The following is a 21,569-nucleotide window of genomic DNA, read 5'->3' on the forward strand; positions in this document are numbered from 1 at the left end:
TGCCATAGCTCCGATGCACTGGCCCAAGCTGCCATCTCCCGCCTCACACACCAGCAACCTGGGAAGGAGACGCCGCGGCCGTTCCTGCAGCAGAGCAGCCCGGACGCCTTGTTCCCTCTCTGGGCCCCGAGCCCTGAGCCCCATGAGCAGGAGGCTGCTTCTGAGATCCAGCCTGGGGACTGTCCAGGCTCCTGTGTCCCGCCTGGGATGGAGGGGCCACTCATCAAACCCTCTACTCCCCGGCTGCCACCCACACTGGACGGACAGCACCGCTACCTGGGTCTTGACACAGGTGGTACCACTTCTCGCCCACGTGCCGTGGCCTGGCCCACCAAGCACTGGGTCCCCGGCACGTGGATAAGGCCGCTCACTATGTCTGTGGCTGGCTGGAGGCTGCCCTGGGCCCTTCCTGTGACCCCATATCTGGAGCTCAGGGTGCCCTCACCCCTGGGGATCTGCACCCAGCCACCCAATGCCTGCTGCTCCTTGCTTTTGGAGGTCATCCCCCTCCCCCAGAGTCTCTGCAATGTCCCCCTGCCACCCTGTCCAGGCTATGCCCTTTTTGGGCTCCTCCTGCCCCATGCCTGGGGCACGTCCCTATTTGTGGTTTACATGACAGGCCAGTAACATAGGAAGGGCCTGGGGAGAGTTTCTGGGCTGAGCCATATGTGATTTTCCTGATGGGCAGCACTGGGCCACAGCTGGGGCTCTGGTTGGCTGTGACCTCCCCCAGGGCCTGGCTGCGTCTCGGGTCCCTGTGGACAGAGCTCTCCGGGCTGCAGATGAGAGCTGTTCTTTTTGGGAAGGAGGGGGTCTGGTCAGGTTCTGCCTTTAGTTTGTGGTGTGACCTTTAGCAGTTCACTCAGCCTCTCTGGGATCTTGGTGGAAACAGGGCTCTGAGGTTCCTTTCAGCCATGCTTATGGCTTCAGGTCATCCGGCACACACAGGGCAGGGGTCCTCACTGGGGGGTGTGAGCCGACAGCTGACCTGCTGGAGAGGCCAGAGGGCGGCCGGACGGAGCTGAGTGCCGCTGCCTTGCCGTCGCTGCGGGTGGACAGTTGCCTCCCCACTCTGAGCCCGTGTTCTCCGTTGTAAAATCGGCAGCAGAAGGCCCTCCTCACAGGATTCTGGGATCAAGTGAGATCTTCCGTGTAAATGACCATGTACAAACTGTAAAGTGCAATAGAAAATGTGGTGTGTGAGGAAAATAAGGCCGAGGGGGTAAGTGATGTGTGGCACATGACGGGAGATCCCAGAGCCGCAGTGCGGGGACAGGCGCTTCCCCACATCCGCTCACGCCGCTGTAAGCAGCCCTGGCTCTTGAGTCCAGGACCTCACCAGGTCCTCATTAGACTCCTGTGGTCTTCCAGCAGGTGCTCAGAACCCCACCCGAAGAGCCCAGGGAGGCTGTGGTCCTACCCAGCAGGTCTCACACAGGCCCACGGCTGGGGATGCAGGCAGGAGGAGGGAGGTGGCTGCCCTGCCCCTCTCCCGAGCTGGCGGCTCTATCCTGAGCAGTTCTCGCGGCCTGTTTGCTCTCAGGGGAAAGGCTCACGCCCCCCATCTTAGCCCCAGGGCTGCAAGTGGGTGCTGGTGATGGGATGGTGTGGCACTCCTGCTGTGGGTGTCGCCAGGAGGCTCTTTGGATTCTTTGGGAAGGAGTGTCACCCGGTCAGGTGGTACGCTCCCCGGTCACTAGCGGTGTACACGGGAAGTGGGGTGAACACCTGCTGCTCATGGTACCCAGTGATTCTTGCCCGAGTGGGCAGCTGGGCAGACGCCCTTCTGGGTCTTGGAGTCCAAAGAACCGCAGAGTAGCCCAAGGGGTGTGGGTCAATTCTGAGTGGGAGCCAAGTCTGGGAGCCCGTGTGCATCATGTTTGGGTCAGGTTGGCTTGGCCACCACTGAAATAAGCAATAACTCCGGGCTCCTGGTACCTGCGGATCTCCTGCAGACAGGCCCAGAGAACAGCCTTGAAGCCACCTTTCCCCCTCACGGGGACTGACCCTGTCTTTAATGCTGCAGTGGCATCCAGGATCAGTGGAATGTTGCTTTGAGAACCCTCCTGCCTGTTACAGAGGCAGCACAAAGCTGGTGCCCCCTGGGCCAACACGGCACTGGGATGGCTTTCTAGGACAGAACTCTGTTGGTGACAGTCACATCTCAAACTAATAGCTGATTTTAAAAGCCAGCAGCAGCGACGCCACGTACCTGAATACAGGTGGCGGTTGCAGAGCCGTGCGCTGTAGAGGGTCAGATGGGCCTTCCCACAGGGGAACCCTGGGGGCACTGCAGCTCAGGGTGACTCCCGGCTCTGTCACTAGCAGGGAGGGCAACCCCTTCCTTCTGGAGCCTTAGCTCTGAAAGCCCCCAGTGGGGGTGCCCTTTCAGATGCCCCCTTTCCATTTCGAAGGCTCTGATGCTTGATCTTGAAGCCGGATGCGGCACTGGCACTCGGCTTCCGTTTCCACTGTGACAGACGGAGGTCTCCTTTCTAGCCCCAGCCCAGCGGCCAAGCCCATCCTGGCCTTAGAACATGCTGAGCACATTTTGTAGGGTGGCACCTTTCTATCCAAGTTACTAGCTACACGTCAGTGTTTAAAGAGAAAAAAGTGACCTTTCATTTTTTTTTCTTGAAACTTGAGGAAACAAGATACATACTACTGATTTTTTTTTTTTTTTCTTAAAGAAAACTAAATGCATGACTGCAGAGCGGTAGAGGTGTATATTTTTCATACCGTGGGGGGAAAGTATTTGTGCTGCTTTTTGGAGATGGACTGGAACGTCTGGTTTCTGTCCCCGGGCCCGGCAGCTACGTCTTATTTTCTGTAGAAGGTGCCACAGTGAGACCCGGAGCCACCCCTTCCTGCCCTGGCGCCGTTTAGAGCTGGGAGCCTGTGGACTCCCGGCCTGTTTCTACCTTCTATTCAACCACTCTGACGTGGGGAGACAAGAATTGAACTTTTTGATAGTGTGGTAAACACATTGATTTGAACTATTTTAGTAAAAGGAGTAATAAACAAGATTGTGATAGTGTCTACTTTGAGCTAGATAAATAAAGGCCTCTTTGTGAGCCTCCTGGCTGGGTGCTCAGTGCTTGTTTCCGTCATGGGTGGCAGGGTCAGCAAGCAGAGACAGGGCCAAGGCCCTTCAAGCACCTCAGATGGGGGCTCAGTCGGGGCCCCTTCCACAGACACAGCCCTGGCCCCTCAAGGTGGATGGTGAGGCCGCTGCTCCTCCAGCTGCCTCCGTCTCATCGCAGGCCAGAAGTGGAAAGGGTTTCAAACCCAAGCCTGTGTTCCCGTCTGTGTTCTATGCAGCAAGGCTTGAAAGTTTCAAGCTGGTTTGGAACTCAACCAGGTCCTCCAAAGGAAACCAAGGCAGGCACAGGATGGGTGCAGGCTGGCTTGGCAGGCCAATGTGCCGATCCACCCAGAGTGCCCTGGGAGGCAGTGGGGTTGGCTCTGGCTCCTGTGAACTGCAGCCAGGCCTCTCCCGGTGCCCAGGGTCCGGAAGGAGGGGCTTGTACAATGTTATCACCCGGGGACTGCGAAGGCCTGGAGCCCTACCTTCCACCCATTAACAGAGAAAGGGATAGTTTCAGAACTGCTTTTATTTGGATAACTGACTGAAGGAGTCTCATTTGTAACCAAGATGGAATTCACAGTATGTTGTTACATTCACACTTAAAAAATATATCTCTATGTACAGGAATTTGCAAATAGATGTAAACATACATTACTTTCCAAGTACATTTCTCCCCTTCTCCTTGGAGGAAAAAAAAAGCCATCCAACGAGGCAACCCCTTCAAAATGATTTTAATACAAAGGATGCAAACATCTATAAATCAAAAATGTGGTTCTTCTGACCCTTCTGGGTGTCATGGGAGAGAACGTCATTGAATGAAAATGACAACAGCTTGACTTCAGATGGAATTTGACTATTTAAAATTGAGTTTCCAGGAAAAGTAGGCACTGATTTCTAGAAGGAAATTAACTCCTTACCGAAGCTATTTATTGAGCCAATATGGCTGGTTAACATCTTCACTAGTATAAAGTAACCCAGTGCAGGACTCTCAGACATTAGCTGAACCAAGTGTACACAGTCAGACTGCAAGGGCGCTGATGAGGCTACTCTGAAAGCTGGCTGTCCCCGTCCTCTAGATGTGAGGACCACCCTGATTTTATCCCAGGGGCCTGGTCCATTCTTCCCATACTGCAACTGTCGCGCATTATACAAGGTACCCTGCTGCTTACCCACTTCAACTACTCTGCAAGTCGATTAGAAAAACTTGTTTAAAAAAAACAAAGGGGGAAAAAAAGGCTCACGTTATCTCATCCAGGCTGCCCGCCCCAGCCCCCCAACTGGAGGCATGCCAGGTGGGGGAATGGGCGGGGGCACAGGGGGCTGTCCTCCAGGGGGCACGGCAGGAGGTGGGTAGCTGGCTGGAGGCAGGCCCAAGCCTGGAGGAGGATGAGGGGGGACTGCATGGGTAGGGGGCAGGCGTGGGGGTGGGGGTGGGAAGTTGGGGTTGTAGGTGGGTGGGGGTGGAGGGTAGCCAGGAGTAGGGGGCGGGATGGCAGGCGGGGGGAAGGAGGCTGGGGGAGGAGGCACAGGTGGCGGGGGCGGATTGGGTGGGTAGACATGGGGGTGGTAGGGCAGGTGTGCAGGTGGGCCGTATGCGGGGGGCAGGGCGCCGTAGGAGGGTCCCTCGGTCTTCATCATGGACTGCAGGCTCTGGTAGCCCTCTCCAGACATGTAGGAGCTGGTGGTGGACATCCCAGTCATGTAGCTGGAGGGCGGCGGGGGCGGGGGCCGGTGTGGCAGCGGCGGTGGCTGGTGCACAGGGGCCGGGTGAGCCGGAGGAGGAATCTGGACTTTGGGGAGGTCAGTGGCATCCACAGGGCCCGGCGGCTCAGCCTCACCTAAGGCAGCAGCGAGGGGAGGCTTCCGGTCTGCAGGAGAGAGATGTGTTGGTGCCCGGCCTCTGCAAGCAATAGCTGCTTTTTCAGTGCCTCCTGGCCCTTCAGGGCCATCTTTACAGAGGAGCAGGGAGCAGCTGCCCCCTCCTCTGTGGCCCAACACATGGGCCCGTTCCCCATGTCCTGATGCCACCAGATGTCTCCCCACCATTTGTCAAAAAGGCCCTCCACCCTGTCTGCGATGAGCTGGGGTTTCCCTCCCTCAGCCCTAACCACACCACCCGCAGGCAGTCTCGGCAGCACACGAAGCCCCCTTGTGCCCTGGCCCCAGCCCCCTCTTCCTAGTGTAAAATGTGTGGGGGCTCCTCTGTTTTTCTGCCTTCAGAAACTGACCCCAAGAGTCAGGGCCACACTGAACTCCTGTCTGCAGCAGTGGCATTTTGCAGAAAGCCTCAGAGTTGGTCAAATGAATGTGATGGCATTTAAAATAATTCCGTACAAGTCTCTGACATTCCCAATGTACCCATCGAAGCAGCAATTCAGGTTCTATTCTACTCAAGAGGGGCTAGATCAAACCCCACTGCGTACTCTCAGATAGCAGCCTCCTTGAGAGGAGTGTGTGCAGGCGTGCTGCGCGTGCGTGCTGCGTGCTACGTGCTTCGTGTGTGTGCGTGCTGCTGTGTGTGTGCGTGCTGCTGTGTGTGTGCGTGCTGCTGTGTGTGTGCGTGCTGCTGTGTGTATGCAGCAGGGATAGGCAGCACTAGGTGTCAAGCACACCCAAGATACTTGTGCTCAGAACCAGCCTCAGGCCCCTACTGCAGCGCCTCCCAGCCCATGAGCCCTCATGCCCCCTTCCGCCAAAGCCTTATTTAACACATTTTGGCCTGTGATCTCTTGGTCACCATCAGACCCCTGGAAAATGGCGTCGGAACACCCCACCACAAGTAGCCAAACACACAGAATGAGTGTCCTTTCCCAAGGCAGCACAGGAGACAAACCATAGGCACAACATTTCTGGTTCCAGAGAACATAAAGAGGACAAAGGCCATGAAGATGCTTCTGGTTCCCCAGGCACTTGGGTTAGGGAAGGCAGAGCATGACATCCTGGTTGTGTAGACGTGGCCATTGGCACACAACCCGTTTGATCTTGCCAAAGCGAGCATGAGCAGGATTGATCGGGCTGGTAACAGGTGTGCCATTGGGGACTGCCTGTGCAGATCAGCCCTCGCCAGCCACTGGGCAGGAAGGCCATATATGCCTGGCCTTAGAGAACTGGCTTTGGCTCCAGGTCAGGGCCAGATGCCCTGTGGTTCCAGAAGCTGACTAAAAAAGAGGTGCAGAAAAGCGCTGACACCCTTCAATGCCTCCTGTGTGTCATTCCACAGCCACCTGGGCCACAGGCCTGCTCCTCTACCTTGCAGAAGCCAACTCTTCCAACACTCGACCCTGCAGCCTGAATCTTCAAGTCACCAGTGCACCCGCCCTTGTGCTGTGTGACTGAGCTCGAACAGCAAGTGGGGGTCTATCCTCGGCACCCCATTCCCTCTGTACACTTGCTCCTGACCAAGTGCCATACACTGCCACCAACCCCTCCCTAAACATCACTGCTGACCTGAACACCTCTTCCCATGGTCTAGGGCCTCCCAGGAAGCGTGCTTCCCTCCGTTCCTCGTGGCCCAGCTTTACTGTGCCTCCCAGGCCCTGCTCTTTCCAGCCATGGCCTCCTGGCAGTGTATCTGGTTCCCAGGTCCCACTCAAGTCCCAGGCCTACTCCTGGCTGGCTGTAATGTGGGAGGGAGCAGAGCTCTGAGGCCTCCACAGCAGCTACTCAGTGCCCTGGAGGCAGCAGCACCTCTCTGGCCGCCCCGGGGTCCCCAGGTGAACCATCCGTCTCCTCAGTGAAGGCACAGCCCCAGGCTTGGACCAGGGGAACTGTACTTGGCGAGGAGGTGCTCCTTAAATGCTTCATGAGCAGCCGCAAGCATTTTTTTAAGTAAAGTTCATATTGAATTGGGGGTTTTGGGATTTGGCCCAAAGTGGAAAATGACGCCTCTGTTCTCCCAAAGCACAAACACTATCATGATTGAGTAAAAACAGAAATGTAATCTGTGGCACATCTGCTACGGGCACACGGTGCTGTGAGCCCCAGTGTGAGCCACGTGCACCAACCAACAGTGAGTGCAGCAGGCTGGAGGAGCTGCTGACAGGCTCGGAAGCCTCCGGAGTATTAACCATCTTTCGGAAAGAAAACACAGGTCACTCAGGCCTTCTCTAGTGTGTCACCTTCTGAAATGGTGCCACAGGTAAAGAATGCCATCTACTTTACAGCTTTTCTCTTCTATTTCCAGTGGTATCAGAGAGGCTTTCCAGCTTACCATGTACCTGTTGAGAACTTTTCACTCTTTCATTTACTCTGTACAATTGCTTATTCTTCAAAATGCGTAAGATGACACACCGCCAACAGGAAGCAGGTGTGGGGACGGCCAGAGCCTGGCAGCCACAGTAACCCTGCCTCCATCTGGATACACGTTCAGTTGGCAGGGTTTGGCTTTCTTTCCTAAAACTGATTCTAATACAATGTGTAGTTTAGCATTTCTGGATGTGAGAGGTCAGAGAATATTCAGATATACTTAACAATTTACAACATTCTCAAAATACCTGGTCAAAATGAGAACTTGTTTTTGAGACAGGGCCTCCCTTTCACCCAGGCTGCAGTGCAGCGGTGCAATCATAGCTCACTTGACTGCCCAGGGCTCAAATGATAGTTGGGACTACAGGCGTGTGCTACCACACCTGGCTAATTTTTTTGGACAGGGTCTCACTTCGTTGCCCAGGCTGACCTCGAACTCCTGGGGTCAGGTGATTCCCCTGCCTTAGCCTCCCAAAGGGCTGGGATCAAAGACACGAGCCATTGCGCCCGGCCCGAGAACAGTTTTGCAAAGATTCCTGCCCGTGGCTGACGCTGTCAATCTGGGCCCCACAGTCTTCCTTTTCTAAGCTCCCAGGACCTGCTGCATCCACTATTCAGCGGCGATGTGCACAGCTGGCCAAGCTGCTTCGGCAGATGCTTACCTGGAGGTGGGTGGGCTGGAGGCAACGGTGGGTGAGTGGTCTCAATTTTGGGAATTTTAGGTGGTGGTGGTTCTACGAAGAAAAAGCAGATTAGAAAACCACTCATACTTCTTCACATGAATAAGCATGTAATACGAAAAATGTACTGGCAGAGATTTCTTTGGAGAAAAACAACAGAGATGACCAAGGCTTTAAGGGAACTTGAGGAAGGTTTCAGCTAAACCATTATGCCTGAATCCTGTTAACAAATGAAATATCACCTCCCTCCAAAAGACCTATGAGCTTCCCACAGGCAGCCCATTTTCCATGTCTACCTAAGTTTCCTTGCTGACCACTTCACACAAGTCCTTCCAACCATGTGAGACCAGCAGAGCAACGTCTTCATGAGCACGTATGACCTGTCTGGAGTCCTCCCTGGTACAGAGGACACAAAGAAAGGTCCAGAGGAGCAACATCATGTCACTGAGTCTCCTGAGGGCTCACAAGAGGGTCTATCTTTTCATTCTTAGACATAGTTTATTTTCTCTCTCCCAAATACTGACTTCCAGTTGGCAGCACGTCAGAAGCAGCACATTAACTGGAGTCAGTAGAGCTCTGGAGGCTGACACGCTGACGGCAGGAAGAATGTGCCGCTCATAAAAGCCCAGCAGTTGGGACCCCTTGAGGTGGAGGAAACAGCCCACCCTTCCGGGTCAGGCAGTGGCACGTAGCCAGAATCTACAATGACAGCACTAGGTCTCCAAGGCAGCCCAAGGGAAGTCCAATCTCTTCTGTTTAAGAAGGCAGCGTGCACATTGCAACTGAAAAAGAACCCTATTTTTCTGTTTGCATGTTGAGGCTTTTTCTTCCTGAAATGTACTTTCTTCTGGCTTGTACACCACTCAGATCTGAGTCTCCTCTGCCATCACTGGCCTCTTTCTCTGGATTTCCTCCATCTCAAATACAGGCTCAATTCAAGGTCCAGGGACCTCCTCTCTCTTCACCCTCTTCCTCAGAGTCCAAAGCCCCTGAGTGGACAACTACAAACCTACATTTCTAGTGTCCCTCTTGCCACCAAAACCATGACCCATCCCTAGACCCAGCAATCAGCACCTCACACTCTACCTTTTCCCTCTGTATCCTGTAAATGGTATTACTCTCACCTCAAGTACCCACCTCCTGCCTTTTTTCACAGCTGTTAATAGCTAAAGCTGTCTACATCAGGGCTGTCCAACAGCAATATAACTGAGAACCACATATCTATACTTTTAAACTTTCCAGGCACCACTTTATTTTTTGAGACAGGGTCTCGCTCTGTCACTCAGGCTGGAGTGTAGTAGTGTAATCATGGTTACTGCAGCTTCAACCAATCAGGCTCGAGTGATCCTGCTGTCTCAGCCTCCCATAGCTGGGACCATAGGTGTGGCGCCACCATGCCCAGCTGATTTTTAAATTTTGTGTAGTGATGGGGTCTCCCTACGTGGCCCAGTCTGGCCTGGAACTCCTGGGCTCAAATCATGCCCTGGCCTCCCAAAGTGCTGGGATTACAAGTGTGCCAGAAACCACTTGAACAAGTAAAAGGAGCACTCCAGCCTGGGTAACAGAGCAAGACTCTGGAAATAAAAGGAAAAAGGATCAAAATTTGTTTAACCCAATAGATCGGAAATTTTATTTCAACATGTAACCAATATAAAGCTTTACTAACGAGATGTCTTATGTTCTCCTTTCTTGGAAATCTCTGTGTATTTTGTACTGTCAGTGCTTCAGAATTTGACCCAGCCACATTCTCAGTGCTTGTAGCCCTCTGCAGCCAGTGGTCTCTGGCATGGCATTGCACAGCTGAGTTCCTCTATAAAGTTTCCCCTGGACCTGTCCTTTGTGCCCCGCAGCCAGCATGCCGAGGCCATCATGTTTCACCATGTTTCCCATGGGTGCCAGCAAGATTCTCCCCATTCCCAACCACTTGCCCTATTTACTGCTGCCAGGGCACTCGTTCTCAAATGAATTTAGATGAAGCCATTCCCCTGCTAAATCTCCAATGGCTTCCCTTGCCTCTGCCAAACTCATAGTCCTCCAGGTAAACTCTGTGATCTGGTCCTAACCCACGTTTTAGACCGTATCAGAACCTTCCACCTTACTGCTCCATCCACCCGTCCGCTCCCGCGGCTCAAACGCAACTCTTCCTTCAAGGTTGCATGTAGCTTGTTTCCTGACTCTGACAGACCTGCACGTCAACTCAACTCAACTGCATTTCATGTGGCATGGAGTGCAGCCCATTCTTGTGTCTCACGTTTAATGTTGGTCAATATGAAGCTAATTAAAAAATTCACCTGTAGGCTCACGCCTGTAATCCCAGCACTTTGGGTAGGTCACCTGAGGTCGGGAGTTCGAGACCAACATGGAGAAACCCTGTCTCTACTAAAAATACAAAATTAGCCGGGCCTGATGGTGCATGCCTGCAATCCCAGTTACTTGGGAGGCTGAGGCAGGAGAATCACCTGAACCCAGGAGGTGGAGGTTGTGGTGAGCTGAGATTGCACCACTGCACTCCAGCCTGGGCAATAAGAGTGAAATTCTGTCTCAAAAAAAAAAAAAAAAAAAAAAAAAAAAAAATTCACCTGTACTGAACTCATCATTCCCTCAAATATACTGAAAAAAAGAAAAAAAAAAGTAGCTCTATCATAACTGTAAGATTTCACAGCAGTTTAATAAATGGAACTAAGAACCGAGAACATGGTTCTAAGAATCAGGAACTACTGGAACTAAGAACCAAGTAACAAAGAAGGACAAATGAGTCAATGGGGTCTGTGCCTTCAAAGAGTTCAGTATGACAGGTGGACTGATCCTGTGACAAAACATTTCTAACTTTCTGTTCTGTAATTGTTCCAATTTTGCTCGCTCCTTCTGTTTATTTCCAATATAGACGTGAACTAACTTTGGGTTCTAGACATGTGACACCCCCTCAACCCAAGTGTGTTTAAAAGAGGCCTTGCCTGCATGGGCAGCTGGGCTGGGCCAGGTCGGGGCAGTCTGGGCAGCACACCTGCCCCTACTGCCCACCCCATCTGCTGTGGCTTGGTGCTTGGGAGAGGACTCTTGCTGCTGTGATGGGGGTAACTCATCTGTAAAACTAAAATTGCAGCAACAGTTCTCCTACACCCATAATTATATTTTTATATATGTTACTGAGTACATTTTTATTGCCAGTAATGTTTTCTGTATTGATAGCTTCGTAAGAGCACAATTTTAAAATCTATGATCACGTGATGAACAGAAAGACAATGCTGATGGAAGTTTTAGATGAGCTCTAAAGTTAAGATTTAAGGCCAATTTAGATCTGAAAAGAAACAATGTTGGCTAAGAATTTAAAGTTTTGCATATAAACACATAAAACTAAAAACCAAAACATCAGAACAGGAAATTACCTGCTGCTTTGTTCTCTTCTTTGGGAGAAACAACCTGTTACAAAAGAAAATACACAATTGTTAGCTGGGATCCCGAGTATGATGAGAAAAAATGCCTTATCCAGCTACCATCAGAATCAGTGACAGCAGTCACTCTGAACAGCCTCAGACAAAAATTATTTCTGGCCTGATCTCTGAGGGCAAACCACGGCACCTACCAGATCATCATTTCTGCTCCCTTCCTCTTTCCATTTACCAAATAAGACAGCATGACTAGCTTTCCTGAATGGTGAGTTCTGAGTAAACACTAAGTTTCAGGACCACTTGGGTGCAGGAAACAGTCCACTGTTTGGGGTCAGTCAGCTGCGTCGAAGCAGCACGCACAACAACACTGCTAGGACACAGCAACAACACCCTGTCAGGCTTCAGAACCCTGGCAGGGATGAAACAGGCAGCAGGGCTGGAGCCGGGCAGACAGCCCCCTCCTGGTTCTGAGGCAGCCTGTCCTTGGAGCACCTTCGTTTTTAGGCTCCCCACCAACAAGCAGTCGGACTGCGAGTTTCGGTGAACGTCCCTTGCTTCCAGTGTTCCCTGTGCTCGCTTAGAAATGGGAACAGTGCTCAAGTGTGGCTGCCACCTGGAAAGCCCGCTCTACCCAGGGCCTGCTTCAGCCCACTCACCACGGCTCGCTTAACCTGTCGGGGAGAACTGGGCTGCGGAGAGGGTTTCTTGGGCTGTTGGGCTGGCTGCTGCTGCTGGGCTGGTTGCTGGGGGTCCTTCTGCTGGGGCTGGGATGGTTCAGAGCTTTGAGACGGCTGTGACTGCTGTACTTGCGGCACTTGTGGTGTAGGCTGAAGAGATGGGGGCTGTTGCAGCTGATGGGGGGTGTGATGAGGCATCTGTTGTTTTCCTTGTGAGTAAAGATCCAGGATTTGGTGGCAGATGTCTAAATGATAGCCAATAATCACATTTTACACAAACTGGTATTTTAAATAAAATTTTACCTGGATAAAGAATCAGTTAGGATACCCCTACGAGGACCTAAGCATGAATCACATTTACAACTCACCCCATCTTTGTTGTGTGCAATAGTGGTGTGTGTTTTCAGTTCATCAGAAGTATGTGTTTGGACAAAGTGGAAACTATTAGGTAATTTAATTAACGATGCTTCTGAAATATTGCTCACATATGTCTATTTGGGAAAATCCATTCTTGGGACTCAGGGTACACATGGAAGAATAATCTCAACATGGAACATCCTCACAAGAAAGCTTAGCATGCCTGGTACCTTCCAAAACGTCAACTGGGACATCTTGAACAAACTGCTCCCACCATCTCCTGTACATGGGTTTGGAGGTCCATTCTTGTATTTCAAATTTGCACAAACGTCCTGCAAGATACATCACTGCTACTGCTATGATCTCGGGTTCCCACTGCAGTGATAAGGTGGTGCAGAGACTAGTTCAACAAGAAAAAAAAAAAGGTTAGATTATATGATCTAACATTTATGATCAAACCAGCACATGGAGATGCCGTAACTAACCATTAATTTGCTTATTCTCCCCTAAATTTAAAGTACTATAAATAAAAAAAACTCATCTTTACTCTTCTAAGGGTACCCAACTAAGTTACTTTAACCACAGTTAATAATTTATTTATTCCTTAAAGAATCAGAAGAATTCTAGCACATCCAAAAATCGCTACATCAATGAAAATGACTTATGTTATTCAAACTGTTAATATCCTAGCCACTCAGCTGTTTCTTCAAATGAAATCTTATGGGGGAAGTCAAATGTGAGAGAACTTCACTGACTGAGGTGGGATGGGGCTGGCAGCAACTCCATTCACAGGCATTCTGTTTCCCACCATGGTCCTTCATTAGATCCCTGGCCTCTCAAAAGAAAGTCAAGGTTCTAAAATGATACCAGGAAGTATATTTTTGCAGAACCAAATGGGCTCTAAGTATTGAGTTTTCAAAATTCTCCAGTGTACTGTTTTGGACTTATGTTTCAGACTGGTGATAAAAGGTCAGCACCTCACGCCACCATGCGAGCAGAAGGAAACCCTCTGCTGGGAAGCAGATGACCTAGACGCCAGCCACAGCTTTGCCATTAACTGGCTCCTCAAGCCAGGGCAAGTTAATTTCTTCTGACACAAAATGAGGGGTTTAGATGAAATAGCCCATAAAGTCTTTGCCTATTTTAAAACACTATAATTAATCAACATTTGAATATGTATACCTGTCATTTACAAATGTCCATGCCATTTGAACCAACTTTTGAATTTTGTTTTTATCACCTAGAAATGGAGACAAAAAGGTAAATTAATAGCAATAGGAAAAAAAGTTCACAGGCAGCAGCAAGTATTTATTGAAAACCTACCAAGTGTTCAGCACGACTCAAATACACAGCAAAGAGCTTTTGCCTGGGAAACAAGGATGAACGATGTGGGTCCACGTCCTATCCCTTCTTCCTCCTCACGACCTACGCTGAACCACCATGTATGGAAAAACTGGCTCCAAGGCTGAGTTTATTAGTCCCTTTAAAAAATTCGGACTCATTTTCCTGCCTCTCGTATCACTTGGCAACTGGATGACAGAGCCCGTTTATACATAAAAGGAAACAGCATTAACAGCTGCAATACTGAATTGACTGAGCAAGCCACGTCCTTGGTATTTTACACATCAAACTTTGTTTTCCTCTTTTGAGAAGCATAATTTGAGTCTTTATAATCAAATTATAAAGACTTGATTTCAGAATGAAAAAGTTCTTCTGAAAACTTTCTTCTTACCTTTGAGTTGCTTTGCATATTTGAGTAGGAACTGGTATGGATGTTCTACCTGTAAATCAAACTTGATGGTCTGCAGTAAGATTCTTTCCAGAACCATTACTTCCTCCTAAAAATCAATCACAAATGTTAGGATAGTAATTACAATTGCAGGTCTCAAGCAGCATTATAAAAGTGAGCTTTCCTGTCTATTTATTCTCTCTTCAAGTTATATTGTAGCAACTGTTTTTCATTCCTTTCTCTCCCACTCAGACTTTTAACATGCTCAGAGACACTGATAAATTCTGAAAAGATCCCAAACAGGCAGACAAAGCAGAGGGTTAATGTAAAAAAAATACTGAAAACAAAAAGATACTTAAATATATTATTATTTTCAATACACACGAGTCTCCCTTTACAAAACAGATCTTTACGTTACTGATAATTTGACTAAACTGTAATTTCTTTCAAGACCTTAAATTTAAAAAACGCAATCTTTTAGGAATTTTCATTGAAAACACTTTAAGAAAGAGTTTATGATAGCCAGCCTCATGAAAACTCAGACAGATAAGTTGTACCAGTGTGTGTGTATGTGTGTGTATATATACTCATGTACACATATAGTGTATTGTATGTGAATGGGGACAAATCAATTTTGTGTTTACATCTTTCATTTATTTGAAATAAACTGTCCCAACATCACTTACTGAATAAATGATCATTTCCAATTTTATTTAAAATGCTACCTAAATCACCTCCTAAACTATGTGTGTATGTCTGCCTATACACACTATCTTTTCTGTTCACTGCTATGTCTGCCTACTCCTGGACCAGGATCAAAGGGATGTGGGTGGGATACAATAGCTCAAGTATTACTTCTTTTTTACAAACTGTTTCTTGATTCTGCATGTCCCCTTCACTCAAAGTTTAGTAACCATTTTACTTAGTATCATTCCAGAAAACATACATGCTATTAATATTCTCATTGGGAACTCAGTGGATTTACAGAATAATTAGGGAAAATGGAGATTTTTAACCATATTGAATTTTCCTTCCAAAAATTTATTAATATCTTTTCAGTCCTTTAGTTGTTTTAAAGTCCTCCCCACTCCACTAACGAGGTTTCCACAAGGTTTATCCTTGAATATTTTACTGTTGCTATCGTTAATGGAATGTCCTCTTTGATGATACTCTCTGACTAATGTCTTGAACTCAGCCCCTGCACAGCTGGACTGCACCTACTGCTTAAAGACAACATAAACCACAACCAAGACACTGTGTGCGGGGAGGACAATTTGAGAGAATTCCTTGGTTGGCATCAAAGAAAGGGCATTGTAGAGGACTGTAAATCTCATCAACAGGTGCAGAGACCCATAGGTCACTGGCTTTCATTTAGAAGCATGGTATTATTTCATAGGATACAGAGATGATTCGATAATTATTATTCCAAATTACATGGCAAGACTACAGTTCTTCAACCCTAGTTTCCCAAGCATTTTCTCATGAAAGTGTTTTAAAATCTTAGAAACTTTCACACAGTGTTCCAAAAAAAAATTGGGCCGGAAATGGTGGCTCATGCCTGTAATCCCAGCACTTTGGGAGGCAGAGGCAGGCAGATCACTTGAGGTCAGGAGTTCAAGACCAGCCTGGCCAACATGGTGAAACCCCATCTCTACCAAAAATATAAAAATTAGCCAATCGTAGGGGAAGGCACCCGTAACCCCAGCTACTTGGGAAGCTGAGGCAGGAGAATCGCTTGAGCCTGGGAGGCAGAGGCTGCAGTGAGCTGAGATTGTGCCACTGTACTCCAGCCTGAGTAACAAGAGTGAGACTCTGTGTCCAAAAAAAAAAAAAAAAAATTTTTTTTTCTTTGTCATTGTCACCACCTGCTTCCCAGAAGCTTCAACATTTCCTCTAAATTTAGAAACAATTCTTTTTACCAAGTGTATCAATTGGCTTGCAGGCTGTAGCCCATGTACTGTTACAGGATAGCCCAAGGCCTGCCTTCCCTCTGTCTTCCAAATATTCAATTAACAGGGTCACTTTAGGTCTCTGAGCAAACATCATTCCTCAGGAACGCTTTCCCTCAGCCCCTATTTATCCAGGGGAGTTGCCTGGGTCCCTGGATGTAATGCTATCATAGCACCTTAAATGATCTTTTATACCGTACACCACAACTCATAATCGAATAGTTATATACTCATTTGATTAAAATTTATCCTGCCACTCAACTGCAGAGTCCATGAGAGCAGAGACCATGTCTGTTCTGCCTTGTGCCTCATGTCTAGTGCCCAACAAAGGCTGAAACAAATAATTAACATTACAGAGAAAAGCCACACGACTAAAATAAAGCTAATTAAGGCAAAAAAAAAATTTCATGGGACTCATGATCTTATTTTTCCTAAATACTTATACTGCCCCCACAAAAGAACTGCGCTCCTCTCTGCCGAGGAAAACATGTTCCAAAATGTCTTCACTGCTCCCAGCTCCAGGTGTTTTCCTTTGGCCCCGACTCCCACCAGTAAGACTGCGCGAGATAGAGAGGCAGGGGGCAGGTTGTAAAGCCCCCTCCCCTATTCAGATCTAACTGGTATGGTGACCCTTCTTTTCTCATTTTCTGGGGCACAAGAGCTGCAGAACTTCTATCTCAGTGTTCCTGGACCAGGGATTGGTTTCCTGACTTCATGGTATAGTGGGTAAAAGCTGAAAGTAAAAGGGGCTTTACTTTATCCCAAGGCACCCTGGGATAGCACAAACCAGCAGCTGCCACGAGTCTGCGCCCTGCCGTGGTCCCAGATCTGTGTGATGCCTTATCCTTAAGCACAGCTTGCCAGCCACAAGGTTCACCTGCCCCTGTGACAGTGGGGTGACTGAACATAGCACGTTCCTACAATCAGACTTATCACATCAGGACACAGGGCCCCATTACTCAGTAAAAATCAAATACCCACGCGCACTAAAAACATTATCTGATGGTGAAATTATTTCCATAAAACTGCATTTTTCGTTGCAGTTATTATGAGTTCCTAATAGGTTCAAATGTTTATAAATAGATTAATGGATTTATAATTAAGTTCAAAAGAGTTACCCACATTGGCAATACTTAGAAGATACTAGTGTGAATCACAACCACAATATATATAAAAGTGTTCTGGGCCCTTGTTAACTCCTCAAAGCAATGAGGAGAGTGACTATACATTCTGTATATACATACATAATGCTCAGCAAAGAAAAAGATAACTATTGTGAGACAATACAAGCTAGTTAGGAAAAACAACACCATGAATGGTGCTGAACTTCTTGGCTTTAGCTTTGCTTTAACTGTGATTTAGACATTTCCTCAGAACATTAGTTTGACATTTATTCCATAAGTACTTGCTGAACGCCTACTCTGTCCTGCCACTGTATGAGGCATCAAACAAAACGACAGTCTTTGCTCTCATGCATCTTACAGCTCAGAAGGGGAGGGAGTTATGTGTGTGATAATTTGACGAAAATATATCTAATGGATACTACTATCTAAATGCATACCACTAAGTGAAAGAGACCAATCTGAAAACGCTACATCCTATATGATTCCAATTCGATGATATTCTGGAAATGGCGAAACTATAGAGACAGTAAAAATATCAGTGGTTGCCAGGGGTTAGCGGGGAGAAGGCGACAAACAGGTGGAGCACAGAAAAATTTTAAGGCTATGAAAATAGACTATATGATACTATAATGGTGGCTACATGTTACTATACATATGTCCAAACCCACAGAATGTACAACACTGAGAATGAACCCTAATGTAAAGTTTGGACTCTGGGTGATGTGTCAATGCAGGCTCATCAGTTGTAGCAAATGTACCACTTTGGTGGGGGGGATGCTGCAAATGGGGGAAGCTGTGCATGTGTGGGGTGGGGGGTATATGGGAAATCTCTGTACTTTCCACTCATTTTTGCTGTGAACATAAAACTGCTCTAAAAAAAAAGTGTTTTTTTTTTTTTTTTCCCTGAGGTGGAGTCTTGCTCTGTCGTCCTGGCTGGAGTACAGTAGCGTGATCTCGGCTCATGCAACCTCTGCCTCCCAGGCTTAAGCAATTCTCCTACCTCAGCCTCCCAAGTAGATGGGACTACAGGTGCGTGCCACCATGCCCAGCAAAAAATAAAAAAAGTTGTTTTTTTTTTAAAGTAATATTAGTGTATTCTTTTTTTTTTTTGTTTTTCAGACAGAGTCTTGCTCTGTCGCCCAGGCTGGAGTGCAGTGGCATGATCTCAGCTCACTGCAAGCTCCGCCTCCTGGGTTCACGTCACTCTCCTGCCTCAGCCTCCCAAGTAGCTGGCTCTACAGGCGCCCACCACCACACCCGGCTAATTTTTTGTATTTTTAATAGAGATGGGGTTTTGCCGTGTTAGCCAGGATAGTCTCGATCTCCTGACCTCGTGATCTACTGGCCTCAGCCTCCCAAACTGCTGGCATTACAGACGTCAGCCACCGCGCCCAGCCAGTTTATTCTTATATAGTAGAGATGGGGTTTTGCTATGTTGCCTAGGCTGGTCTTGAATTCCTGGGCTCAAGCAATCTGCTCGCCTTGGCCTAAATAAAGTACTTTTGAAAATCTATTTAATTGCAAACTGTGATAAATGTTATGAAGGATAATTATCAGGCGTCACAGGGGTTGCAATAAGGGGAACTTGATGAGAATGGGAGTGGAGGAACACTGCCACGGGTCCCTAAAAGTGGTATTTTAAAAACACAATAAAAGGATATGTACAATTATTTGAGCACCACTTGCTGACACTGGCATGAGTTGTATGGAAAGGACAGGATGGGTGGTGTGACCAGTATCAAGCTCTGGGTGCATAAAAATGCTGCAAATGTCGATACTTTCCAACATTCTTTGGAAGCAAAAGATACATGGCATATGTAGGCACATGTATGTGTACATACAGCATATGTACTTTTGTTTGACCCAGAAGCTAGCTGGAGTTGTAACCCTGCCATCACTACTGCACTTAAGAAGTGGAGTCCTAATGGCAATTAAGGGGATTTTTGCTCATATCCATGAAATGTGCCATTGCCCCAAAGTGCTGAGAATACTCTTGGGCACATAAGGAAGCAATGAATAAGCGTAGGCTACATGATCTTCCCTCCTTTCTTACAAAAGCATAAAGTAACTTCTACAGAAGGCTCTCTTAGGAACTCAAGAGACTGGCAGACACAAGGGCCACAGGCATTGTCAACATGTGGAACTGTATCATAATGCTACCAAGAGGAATCAAGACCAGAAGGCAGGAAGTTATTATTGTTCTTACCTTTGGGTCATCTCCAAACTGGCCAAATTGTACATCATTTAATAAACTACGAGCTGTTTTGATGATATCTTTACATTTTTTTGGTGTTTCTTCTACTTTCCCGGCCAGAAATAGGCAACAGGCTCCTGTCACCTAAAAGAGAAACAAAAGTTCTTGATTTTTGTTATCAAAGGTCACACACAAATAGATACAATAAATTTTGGCCTTCATAATAAACTGATCTTCCTCATTCCGCAACCTTCCTTTTTATCATTCACAAATACTCTGATACTCTAGAATCTTGAAGGAAATTGTATACATAATAAATCCCCCAAAACTCTAGCTTCAAAAATTACTTAAAATTTAACTTTCTTAAAAAAAAGTCATGTAAACAAAGAAAATGCCAAAAACGAAAATAGCCACATAAATAAATTTTCTTCTCATATTCCAATCTGAAATTAACTCCCTAAATAGCAAGCTTTGCCGTGGAAAAAGAAAGAGCACAACTAAACACAGTCCTGTGGAATCCATCTCAATAGTACTGCCCATGTTTCCTTTTCTTTCTGCTATGGTCTGAACGTTTATGTCCTAATTCACAGCTTGAGACCTAATTCCCAAGGTGGCTGTATGAATAAGTGAGGCCTTTGGGAAGTGATTCTGAATGGGATTACTGCCCTTATAAAAGAGGCCCAAGGGGCTTGTTCCTCCCTTCCATCATTTGAGAATACAGCAAGAAGGAGCCCTTTTATGAGGAGTAAACCCTTACCAGACACAGAATCTGCCAGCACCTTGATCTTACACCTCCCAGGCTGTAGAACTGTGAAGAGTTAAATTTCTGTTGTGTGTAAATTACTGGGTCTCAGGCATTTTGTTATAGCAGCCTGAATGGATGAAGAAACTGTCCCTCCAGTTGCCTCAACCTTAGCTCAGTACCTATATCGCTGGGGTCTGAAATGCTCTGTCTTCAGCTTCTCTTTGCCCGCTCCAATCCTTCCTACACGCCACTCTCCTCACATAATCCTGATCACACTAGATGTCAGACACTCTGCCGGGGGTACAAAACTGATTCCAACATGGTCTCCTTCTACAAGAACTTCACAATCAGTGAGAAAGACATGTATGTAAATCTGACTAAAATCTTAGCAAACAAAACAAATCAACGCAATGACCTTCCTGTTAAGTCTGTCATTTTCATGAAACCTCTTAATAACTGCATTGTTCACCCACTAAAGTCAAATTTCGGAAGTCTGGCATTCAAGGCTTATCATGGTCTGACCCGGTCTACCTATCTAGCCAGGGTTTCATCACTCCCTTCCTGCCAAATCAAGCTCCTGGCTGGGCTGACAATGTATCACATGCTTCCCCCTACCTCTGCTTATGCTAGCTTCTGTTGGACCACTAACCTAGCCCATCACGGCATGGCTATGTCCTATGTACGTTTAAGGCTTACCTTATTGCTGGCACCTTCCTCCTAGCACTTTCCCTGCTCTCTCCAAGATGTAATTCGTCTCCTCCTTGAATGCCACAGCTCTCTATCAGTATCTTCCGATGGCCTCACTTTCCATCATGTGCTCTGTGCATGTCATACCACTTACCCTGGACTGAAAGCTACTCTATCTCCCACAGAGAGTAAGAAACAATGCACGTCTTGAGGAGTAATCAAAGAATGAGTGATATGGCATAGACAACTTCTGCTCCATTTTGCTTTCTTGGTCTTTGTTGAGTCTCAATTATAAGCCCAAATTTATCTTGGGAAAGGTAACACAGGAGTAAACTTTCATAAAAAGTGCAATATGACTATGGTCCATATTGGCCTAAGTGAAAAGATTTGAATATGGCTAATTAGAATAAACAAAGTTCAAACTTGATTTTGTTTATATACAGTATATATCACATAAAAATAAATACTTTCTGGAAAATATGAGAAAAATAGAGACTACAATTAGTCCCCCAAACTGTGTGGAAATAAAAACATATGACAGAGAATTAAAATAAAATTCAAACACTTAAACACTTACATATCTTGGGAATTGCTTGAAGGAATGAAACATATAGAAGCGATGAAAATAAATTATTCCAGTTGCCAGGGTATCATAGTGTCTGTTGTTCTGGTTAAGGACTCTAACCAGTAACTTTTACAGGTTAT

The 21,569-nt window shown here is 47.2% G+C and overlaps 1 protein-coding gene across 1 annotated transcript in view; it reads right to left on the reverse strand.

Annotated features, from left to right (window-relative positions):
• Positions 1–3,596: 3,596 nt before the first annotated feature.
• Positions 3,597–21,569, reverse strand: part of LOC105467432 (cyclin K) — a 30,329-nt gene continuing 12,356 nt past the window's right edge. Inside the window, exons 3-11 of the mRNA XM_024788408.2 lie at positions 21,442–21,523; positions 19,445–19,576; positions 14,169–14,274; positions 13,619–13,676; positions 12,667–12,836; positions 12,059–12,324; positions 11,400–11,433; positions 7,996–8,067; positions 3,597–4,956 (exon numbers count right to left, since the gene is read on the reverse strand). Of these exons, the coding sequence (XP_024644176.2) occupies positions 4,331–4,956; positions 7,996–8,067; positions 11,400–11,433; positions 12,059–12,324; positions 12,667–12,836; positions 13,619–13,676; positions 14,169–14,274; positions 19,445–19,576; positions 21,442–21,523 (1,546 nt within the window). The 3' untranslated portion in view covers positions 3,597–4,330. The remainder of the gene's footprint in view (positions 4,957–7,995; positions 8,068–11,399; positions 11,434–12,058; positions 12,325–12,666; positions 12,837–13,618; positions 13,677–14,168; positions 14,275–19,444; positions 19,577–21,441; positions 21,524–21,569) is intronic.

This window comes from Macaca nemestrina, chromosome 7, assembly GCF_043159975.1.
Source record: "Macaca nemestrina isolate mMacNem1 chromosome 7, mMacNem.hap1, whole genome shotgun sequence".
NCBI classification, from domain to species: Eukaryota; Metazoa; Chordata; class Mammalia; order Primates; family Cercopithecidae; genus Macaca; species Macaca nemestrina.